At 35.5% G+C, this 10,779-nt stretch overlaps 2 protein-coding genes across 4 annotated transcripts; one reads left to right on the top strand and one right to left on the bottom strand.

Annotated features, from left to right (window-relative positions):
- The first annotated feature begins 241 nt into the window (after nucleotides 1-241).
- LOC143144949 (uncharacterized) lies at nucleotides 242-6,585 on the top strand. The gene is made up of 9 exons (XM_076307831.1): nucleotides 242-635; nucleotides 771-833; nucleotides 1,418-1,480; nucleotides 1,790-1,991; nucleotides 2,422-2,542; nucleotides 2,603-2,757; nucleotides 3,573-3,774; nucleotides 3,921-4,006; nucleotides 6,223-6,585. The coding sequence occupies exons 1-9, from the start codon at nucleotides 242-244 to the stop codon at nucleotides 6,458-6,460; spliced, it is 1,524 nt and encodes a 507-aa protein (XP_076163946.1). The 3' UTR covers nucleotides 6,461-6,585.
- Nucleotides 6,586-6,976: 391 nt separating this feature from the next.
- LOC143144024 (leucine-rich repeat-containing protein 40) lies at nucleotides 6,977-10,680 on the bottom strand. Of its 3 annotated transcripts, none has more exons than XM_076305969.1 (11): nucleotides 10,489-10,636; nucleotides 9,641-9,730; nucleotides 9,338-9,531; nucleotides 9,035-9,238; nucleotides 8,834-8,957; nucleotides 8,523-8,692; nucleotides 8,297-8,439; nucleotides 8,013-8,213; nucleotides 7,602-7,934; nucleotides 7,244-7,429; nucleotides 6,977-7,184 (listed from the first exon to the last, which is right to left on the bottom strand). In XM_076305969.1, exons 2-11 carry the CDS (start codon nucleotides 9,708-9,710, stop codon nucleotides 7,079-7,081), a joined length of 1,731 nt encoding a protein of 576 aa, XP_076162084.1. In that variant the 5' UTR covers nucleotides 9,711-9,730; nucleotides 10,489-10,636; the 3' UTR covers nucleotides 6,977-7,078. The 3 variants fall into 3 exon arrangements, with proteins under 3 accessions (XP_076162084.1, XP_076162083.1, XP_076162081.1); XM_076305968.1 differs by having other exon boundaries at nucleotides 10,425-10,565; XM_076305966.1 differs by lacking the exon at nucleotides 9,641-9,730 and having other exon boundaries at nucleotides 10,425-10,680.
- Between the last annotated feature and the right edge of the window lie 99 nt (nucleotides 10,681-10,779).

Here is a 10,779-nt window from a genome sequence, read left to right on the forward strand (position 1 = left end):
TTTCTTTCCAAGGATTTTCAGCTCTTTCGTCTTTTAAAAAAAATACAGGATGTCCTGGTACTTGTAAACGGTAGTGTACACCTTTTGGCTCGTTTTACTCCACTTTTCCCCGCACCGTACCTCTGTGTGCAACAAACACGTTCAACGATAATGTGGAATAATTTATCGAATTATAAATAATTAATACTTTGACAATAACTAGATAACAGTAAATAACGTGACTACGATGCAATTCTCTACAATGCTTCGCGACTCTTGGCTCAACATTACCCGGTTCAACACTCTTGGCTCAACACTCTACAATGTTTCACAACTCTCGGCTCAACGTTCTACAATGTTTCACAATTCTCAGCTTAACGCTACAATGTGTTCACAATTCTCTACTCGACACTCCACAATGTTTCACAACTGTCTACTCAACATTCTACGACGTTTCACAACTGTCTACTCAACGCTCTACAATGTTTCACAACTGTCTACTCAACGCTCTACGATGTTTCACAACTCTCGGCTCAACACTTTACAATTGTTCCACAACTCTCGGCTCAACGCTCTACAATGTTTCACAATTCTCTGCTCAACGCTCTACAATGTTTCCTCGTTACCTTCTCTTTTATTACCCTCTTCCAGACACGGTCCTTAAAATTATCTTCTCTTAAAGCTACGTTTTCCTAAACCAACGCTACGCCAAAATTACGATACTACAACAATAATAATAATTCGACCACGATGAATCGAATCGCGATACTTCCGTGCGCTTCGTCTTCCAGGATATCACGTCGGCTGGAAACCGCTGGAGTTTCGAGCGAAGAACGCCGAACACCCCGTGCCAGGTAAAACAAAAGTTCCCTCGTGTCCCCTTTGCTGACGTTTCGAAACGGTAGCTGGAATTTAATAAACATATACATATATACGGGCGTGCACGTGCCCGCGGATAAAGCGAACCAGTTCGATGGACGATATCTGTTTGCAATTCGAAATGTCGCGCGTCGCCCGGCTTCCGTCACGAACGAGAATGGTATCGACGGTTCGTCGATATCCTGCTTTTTCACTCGGTCCTTTTTTTTTCTTTTTTATCGTTTCGATCGTGTCCTCGACGTCACGGTCGTCGATTCGTAGTCCGATTTTAGACAGCTGTTTTAATCGTAAATTAATCGGTTCGTCGCGCCGTTAACATTTCTTTCTCGCGAACCATATTTAAAAATACTCGTTACAGATATTTTCGCGGAACAAAAACTCGTACATCCTCTTCGAGGACGAATAAATACGCGAACGCGATTACAGATTAAAATACTGGGTAGTTTCTTGGGGGAAAATATTACAATTATAGCCAGTTTACGGCTCGAAAAGAATACAGGTAGGGGAGAGCGGGGCCGAAATTTATTGACAAAAAATGAAGGGACAAATCTATGTATAGAATTCAACCTCGAATTTGTACGACCGTTCCGTAAAGCTTCGTCGCGACAGGTTTCAACTAGAAGTAAAAAGAAGCGAACTTTTTTCTATTAATTAAAATTTAAGTAAATAAATATCTTGATTTTCTAAAATGAAAATTGTGTTACCGGCGTCTTGGATATTATTTGACGTACAACGGAATTGCTATGGCTCAAGAATGTCGGACAATTAGATAACACGTTTGTACAAGGATTTTTTGTTACAAATGCAACACCTTTAGCGTAATCGTGTTCCAAAGTCACAGCGTTACTACCAACTCCGCTCTCCCCTTTGACGAAACGACGACCAACGATCGGACAAAATCGAAAACCGAACCAACCGTAAGTGTTCTTAGGTAGAGGCGATCCGACGTATCCGGATCCTCGAATGCAACCCGTAAGAACGACCCCGTGCCAACAGGAGACGACGAAACAGGCGGTGGACGCGCTCGTTTTCGAGAAAATGCAAACGAGAATGAAACTCCTCGAGGATAGTAATTTCGCGATGCAATCGCGTAATCAGAACCTTCTCGCCGAGAACAAAGCCCTGTCGTCTCGGTGAGTATTAATGCGCGAACAATGGTTCAGCTCGATCGATAGCCTCTTCGGCTCGCTCGCGGGTATCGTGGACGGAAATCGACGCTCGATGAAAAAGCTGATCGAGCAGCGAAACGGATGCCTTTATTTCCGCTTTGAACTTTTTCTCGCGAATTAAAATTTCGAAATTCGACGCGCTGTATTACACAAAAGGCGCGCTAGGTTACTCAGAAACCTCGAATTTAGGGTCGATACTTGCATCGATCGGAAAATTTCTTAGGTGAAAAATCAATGAAAGCGAATACTTTGAAACTTTCGTTCGAAAAATGTCATTTATGGAAAGAAAGAAATTCGCCTAGGATTCGTTTACGTGTTCAACAATTTCTTCAACGAGGATGAAACGTGATCGTCCAACGATTCAAATATCTGTACTTGTATATTTCTTTGCAAGCGTGGAGGAGGAACGCAACGAAGCGAAGGGACACGAGAAAAGGGTAGCTGCTCTGCTGGAGGAATTGGATCGCGAGAAATTCAAGCTGGAAGAGACGATTAACGCAGCGGAACGAGTCGGTGTATAAAAGTTCGCGCGCGAATCGACCGGCATTGAAAATAAAATTTCATTGCGATTTTAGACAAAGAACGTGCCAACGATCGAGGAGAATGGTACGTCGACGACGAACATTCTCTCGAAACTGGAGCGGGGGGTACAAGTGTGGGCGGTGTGTATGGGGTGTCAGAAGAAATTGGAGAGCGGCGCGAAACAACCATCCACTGTCACCATCACCAAGTAAATTTCCATTATTCCTTCGTCCATCGATCGGTCTCCTCGAGTCACGAACACATTCGTTGTATCTGTTTCCTATTTTTCTTCCTTCGTCTCCTCTTCTTTTATTTTTCGTTCAAAGAATACAATATAATAAACCAAGGTAACATGGCGTCGATCGTGTTTCTTCGGGCATTAAAATCATAATATTGTCGATCTTTCGGGTGTTTCGTTCGTAAATACAACAATGTTCGATACGTGCACCGTTCGAGTCGCCTCTCTTATAACTGTATCTTTTTTTTTTTATCGGGTTGCTTGGAAAGTCGTTTCGTTTTTTTTTTTTACGGTGAAAATGAATCACGAGTTTTTCAGAGCGTATAAATATTTGATTAAATTATATATTCTCAATTTTGGACAAGCGAAATCACTTTCCGAACAACCCGATATTTTCGTTTTCGTCTTCTCTCTGTTTCTTCGCTTTTTTTTTATTGGGTTGTTTGGAAAGTCATTTCATTTTTTTACGGTGAAAACGAATCACGAGTTTTTCAGAGCGTATAAATATTTGATTAAATTATATATTCTCAATTTTGGACAAGCGAAATCACTTTCCGAACAACCCGATATTTTCGTTTTCGTCTTCTCTCTGTTTCTTCGCTCGTCTTGACGTATTATTTGTCCTTTCTGTTTATGCGTACTATCTTGGTACACGAAGACGTATTATTATCGTTTCGAGCACCTGGTCGAGTAGTTGATACATCTTCTCGAGCGAGACACGCTTCGTCCCGAAGAATTCTACTAGAATTCCATCTTGCTTTGTTCTTCTCCCTGCGTGGTAATAGATCGGAACTGGAGATCTTGGAGAAGGATATGCAGATCCTTCGAGACACGATAATCGCTCGCGAGGAGGCATGGGACAAGGCGATGGAACGCGAACAAAACTATAGACAACAATTGACTCGATTGACCACAGAGACGATCACGGCTCGTCACCTTTCGGAAACTCGTCAAGAGGAGCTTCGAGAGGCAACGAAAACACTCTCGGTAATTCGAATGAAAAACTTTATTCGATATCGACCGGTCGAAACAAAGGGTGTTTGTCTCACCCCCGTGTCGAAGTGAACACCCGTGTACGAACGACGAGGTATTCCTTCGAACGAGACGTTCAAGTAGTCTCGTTGCGTTTGCAGGAGAAAGAATCGGAGTTGAAGTCTCTTCAAAACGAGAACATGCACTTGAACAAGGTACTGGCAAAGCTGTACAGCAACCATCAGAGGTAAAGCGTTCGATCGTCCCTTTTCTATAATTATTTAGTTGTTTGGAAAGTCATTTCGTTCTCCAAAATGGAGAATATGTAATTTAGTAAAATGTTTATACACTGTAAAAAAAAACGAAATGATTTTCCAAACAACCCAATATAATCCGTCCCGATATAATAGTCTGGCTAGAAATTGTAAATTTTTGTAACAACGAACGATCTGGATCCTGGAATTTTCCAATTACCTCACGAATCACCTCATTTTACGACAGAATGTGTCATCTGACATTGCACCTGTACATATTCGTTTCAATTATCGATAAGTTTTCCTTTTTACGAAATCGTGGTTTCGTTACGATAAAATAGACGAAACGAGCTTTCGACCGCTAGATAATAATTTTCAATTTGACGTTAAAAGAAATAAAGAATCATGATTTCGTTATGATAAAATAGACGAAACGAGCTTTCGATCGATAGATAATAGTTTTCGATTTGACGTTAAAAGAAATCGAAAATAATTCGAACGAGTGACACGCATATTCATCGGACATAGATTTGCATTGGTGCAGACCGAGTGATCTAACGTGTGCTATATTTTGATCAGTTCTAAACCTATGTTCATCGATCGGGGTATGTCGAACTTTGCTAGAGTAGTTTCGAGTTAACGACGCGATCGCTCAAAGAATGAAATACGATACGAAGTAATCGGTGGTAGAAAAAGTAAAAACACGTACGCTACAGTCCGTAAAACTGGTACGGTTATCTCTCGCGAACGAGGAATTACCGTGTCCGAGACGATCTCGGCAACTGGATCCAATTTTTCCGTAGCTTCGTGCGAGCGGTCAAAGTTCCTAGTTAAAAACTTTCCTCTCTAATCGATAATTAGATCTAGACCGGAGGACCGAGTCCGCGTTTGTCTTTACTTTAAAGCTCGTCGAGGAAGATCCTCTGCCCGTTTCGCGTTCGTTGAGCTCCACAATTACGGATAAAACAGAATTGAATAGAGGGTGTAACAATGCGATCTAAAACGATGGATCGTGTCTACAGCGAATCGATTTCGACCGACTCGAATCTTGCCTCGAAACTGCCTCCTTCTCTTCGTCTTCTTCTTCGTTGAACGCTGAATGATTATATTCGATGCGTTTACATTTCCAAGAAATATTTTTTCTATTAAAATTCTCAACACTGTGGTTAACATCGATCGAGATGTAAAATTTGTTACATCGCCCTCTAACGTGAACAACCGTGATCGTTACTCGATACCTAAAAGCAACGTTAAATCTACCGAAAATTCCATTTCGATAGCGTTTTACTCGGCGAGCCCATCTTCTTCGTTTCTTATCGAGAAGTTACAATTAACAGACAACAATGACGGTAGTTGGATGCCAGCAATACCGTATTTAAATGTTTCCACCAGCTTCGAATCCTTTTTTATTCGAAATTATCTATAAGAATCAGAAGAGAATGAAAATTGCGACGAGAGGACGATTTACGCGAAAAGACAGTTAAAAAGGAAGAGTTTAAGAAAAAGGAAACAAGCCAGATTTAAGTCGAACTTGGTATAACCAATACCTACTAGAGAGATATATGGTGATAAATGCATCTCTTAAGGTACTTATAGTGTACGTGTCTGTGTACATGATCTTTTATAACAACGTACATGGACCGAGTCACGTACTGCTTAAACTTATCGTACAAATGATACATGCACGTAAAGTAAAAAATATTTTCTTAGATATGTTTCTCACCTATACAGGGAGAAAAAGAGAATAAAATTGAATGGGTTTTACCATTTCAGTGTCGCGTCCAACGTTACCAATTCAGAATGGAACAAGATGGCAATGCTTGAAGCGGTAAAACTTAAAACTAAACACGTCGACGGTTTTTTAATCAAAAATGATTGAAACGATTGTATTCGTCCAAATCTGAATTCGAAGATGTCAGAGCCATTTGTTGCAACCCTTTCTTGAAACAGTTTGTTGGACCATTGCAACAAATGGTTACTTCTCTCTTTGAGTCGCAATACTCGATCTAAAAGAAAACTAGACTCGAGATTACGTACAGCGCGCGAACTAATTTTTCACGCGGTCGATACTTCAGGACGTGAGGTAAAAACTCTCATTGAATATCTAATCTATGTTATGCGCGATCGATTAGATTGTATCGGCAAAGTTGAACCAATTGAAATTTCACGGTACGATTGAAATGTATTTTCGTTTAATTCTCAGTCGAAGGGGACAGGACGAGTGTCAAAAAAACAATTTAACATTGGACGTAAACGAGAAGGAACAAAGATTTATCGAGGAAACTATCCGACGAGTATCGAGTACAAAAGGCAAACAGAAATCGAAATCGAAAAACACCTGTTCGGACAAAACATCTAATTCCTACGCTTATCAGGCCAGTCCTCGTGATAAAAGTTCGAAAGCAATAAAGGATCCGCCGAGTTCTTTTAAAGAATCAAAACGTTGAACCAAAAATGTTTTTTCAGGACGAGGTGTTTCGTGTTAAAAAATTTTTTTCCTGACATTAACAACACGCGAAACACATATTTCGGAAATAAAAAATTATAATTAAAGAAAAAGAAGCGATTTTTTATTGCCATCGAACAATTATTACAGGAATTTTAAATGAATGTGTAAAATGTATAAAACTCGTACTTTAAACGTGCTTGTGTCTTAATAATATTACATTGATTAATTAATTTACATCCGATCGAATATAGATTGTTTCTCCGGATGCGATTTTTTTAATATCATATTTATATAGTACTTAATTAAATATTACATGTTTGTATCTTTTCCTTACAAACTACTGCTTTATAACAGTGTTTGTTGAAATGCATCAACTATATGTGTACCTTTATGTATAACCTACCTAAAAGAATATCTAACAAAATTTAAGGCATATTAAATTTCATTAATTTATTTACTTCAAATATTTTATTTTAGGAATATAGTGGTTCAATAACTTCGAACGATTGGCATATAATTTCTTCAACCAATTTCAGTTATTCTTATATCTTTTGCATAATATTTTTCTAATTACAATAAACGTTTAAAGACACTTTAACAATTTGTTGATTGTATTCTACTCAGGTATTCTGTCCCTAAGATATGCAAGAATTTCTTCTGTAGATTTGGCCAATATTGCTTGTCTCGGTTGTTTGAAACAATTTCCAGATAAAGATAACATCCTACAAAGATATTCCTTTGTAACTTTTCGACGGAATGTAATATATCTACTTTGACTCACCTTAAATTTTTTAAATTACCAAGTTCTGGTGGCACGTATCCAATATTATTGTTAGCAAAATTCAATACTGCAAGCTTTTTTAATTTTTGTAAAGATGATACATCGATTTCAGATATTAAATTGTCATTTGCTATACATATTTCTAATGACGTAACATTGTACACAGATCCCGGTATTTCTTTGTACCTATACAATATATCGATACATTAATATGTACTTTCAATACCATATGAAATATTATTTTCATTATGGCCCTTAAAACATTTATTATTTGAAATGAATTGTGAAATTATAATTTGTATTTGTAAATTAAATAAATTGTATATTGCAACTATTTATATGAATGTGTATACAATACCTGTTAAATGAAATATTAATTTCTTGTAAATATTTCAGTAAGCCAAGGCTAGAAGGAAGCGATTGTAAAAAGTTTTTACTTAAATCCAAAACTTGCAAATATTCATACTTTTCACCAATCCATTCTGGTATATGCGTTAATTGATTAGAGGCCAGCTTCAAGTCACCAACTTTTGCAATTATTGATAACTGTTCAGGTAAGATAGATAGCTTATTTCTACTTAAATCCACTGTACCAACATCTGCTTTAGATGCATCTTCCAATACTTTTTGCGGCAATTCAACAAGATTCTGCCCAGACAAACTAAGTAATTTTGTACTTTGCATTGTATATCTAAAATATTACATATTTTATTTTTAACCGACAAATCCCAAAACATTTTAATAGAATACAGTTTATGCATATACGTACTTATCTGGATAAATATTTGTGTCAACATCTGATATTAAATATTTATTTGTATTTAAATTTGTACTGTTAATGCTCTGTCGTATGTGTTTCAAAATACAAGACGTACCGCATCGTATCATATGAGCTCCTATATTTTGTACATTATTTCCAATGACTACAAATTGTCTCAAATTTGGCATTATACCGATACAACTTGGTATTCTATATAAAACAAATAATATTATTTTTAAAACGGTTTTTTGATGTAGATGATAATGATATATATAATATGTGAAATAACGTACATAGTTATCTTGTTTTGTGACAAATCAAAAATTTCCAAATTTACTAATTTTATTATCTCCTCTGGTATTACAGCAATTTTGTTACCTTGTAATGTCAATGTTCTCAATTGGCCTACACCTTCCAAACAAGACATATCAATTTCCTAAAAATAATGTAAAATCGATATTGCAAGATTTGTATTACATATAAGTAATATAGCTAAGACAAATGTATAATAATACATACAGTAATGTTATTATCACCCAAATGTAGTACTCTTAACAGCGTACAACCAGACACATCGGGAAATGTTGTTAACTTGTTTGTTTGCAGCAACACCGTTTCTATTTTCCTTAATTCACCCAGTGGTGGCAACATTTCCAACTGATTATAGCGTACATCTAACCTTTTTAATGCTATTGTCAAAAGAATATGATCAACTTTTTATAAAATTTCCATGTCACAGTTTTGCACTATTTTTTCTTTTTAAGTAGCAGTATATTGATAAAAAAAACTAAATTTATTAAATATTTAATTTGAACTACTGTAAGTCTTACCTCTCATACTTGTTAAATCGGATGGCAATTCTTTTAACTTATTGCGACTTAAATCCAAAGTAATCAATCGTACTAAGTATCCCATTCCTAATGGCAGTTCTGACAAACGGTTGCACGACAAATCCTATATGTAGAAGATATTTAAAAAATACTAGTGCATGAAACTATCTTAATACATGTGCAAGTTTTATTATAATTTACCAGATGTGATAACATAACTAAATCACCAATCGCAGAATCAAGTTCTCGTAGACCATTATTCTTCCAATATAATTCACATAATTCGGTCAACTTATAAAATTGGTGTGGTATGTTCGCTAACTTGTTATGCGATACATTTAGTATTTCTAATTTATTTAAATTTCCCATCTCAGGGGGTAAATCTTCTAATAAGTTGTTGTGTAACTATGAAAATTATACATTTTTATTATATAAAACTTTTTATAAATAAATACTTGTTGCGCACAACTATATTGAAATTGTTATAATAAACTAAACACATACAAGTACTATTGTCAATTCTGTTAAACGTTCTATTTTTGGATCAATACTAGTTAAGTTATTCCAACCTAAATCTAATATCTTAAGTGGCTTTTGTTCCCACCAACGTTCATTTTTGTGTACATAATCAAGCTCAAAATGTAACTGCTGTACTTCTTCCTCTGTTAATTCGTTTATACTCCATAGTCTATCAGGTACTGCAACAGATTTTATTAATCTTAACATGTTATACATTTTATGTAATTATCTAATTTTGAACATAAGTTTATGATACATATATGAAATCTACAACTAATGATAACTTACCTGAATACATGTTTTCGGTGATCTTCAATGATATTATTGCAAATATTGCTTGTTCTATTGCATTATTCATAGACTAACATGCAAAGCTATCTATGAATTAAAAATAAAAAAAGGAAAAACAATTTTATAATTATATCACAACTAAAAACATTGAGTAATACATTCGATCATTCAAACAGGATGTTCTACTTAATGAACGAGTGCAAAAGTACAAAAAAATGATATGCCGTGAGATATTATATTCGTAATAATTTTAATTTTTCAACAACAATGAAACAATAAAAAATGAAATGCTGCTAGGAAGCATAAAGCAGGTAGTGCGAAATCTTTCTAGGTTACAGTTGTTTGCTATTCACAAACAATTAATGTCCATGAGTTTATTATCAGACTAGTATGGATACAAAACCTTAGATATAGTATATATATATATATCTTGTAATGCAATTTTGTTACTACAAAACAATAAAACATCACTTGTCATGTTTAAAATAATAATATATATAATTTGTCATTCACGATATCTATATAATCAGTGCTATTTTCAAGATATGTGAAAAATGTGATTTTATAATATCATTATTGCTCAAAATCTCTTCATTAAAAATGCTGAAACGACGTAAATTAAGAACCAATTTAAACATAATACAATATAAATATGAATAAAGGCATGCACATTAGTTCATTTACAAGTGCAACATTGGAGTATCAAGCATTCGAATGATTTCGAAATGTATCTAAATAATATCTGGACAACATTTATTTAATTTTCAATTGTTGCAAATACCCGTGTATAGCCCTCTCGACGAGAGATTTAAAGTTCCGTTCTTTCTTGCAGATATAATAATAACCTCCGACAATTCGGCATTATCTTCAGTTTTTGTTCGCTGTTTAAACACTGCTGTATGATTCATTTTTTTCTTAACACCACTTGTATTGTACTTATTACAAACGTTTACGGATTGATATCCGCGATATAGAATGATTTAATGATGAATCTCCACCTCCCTTGTGCTTAATGACGCATCGTATATAGTAACTGTATAAGTATACTGTGAGTTCTAGATAAAATATTACAGAACATTTTTTTTATCATTAACGATAGTATGACATAAAACATATGTACATATGTGGTGTGGTGA

The sequence above is a fragment of the Ptiloglossa arizonensis genome, chromosome 3 (genome assembly GCF_051014685.1).
Source record: "Ptiloglossa arizonensis isolate GNS036 chromosome 3, iyPtiAriz1_principal, whole genome shotgun sequence".
NCBI classification, from domain to species: Eukaryota; Metazoa; Arthropoda; class Insecta; order Hymenoptera; family Colletidae; genus Ptiloglossa; species Ptiloglossa arizonensis.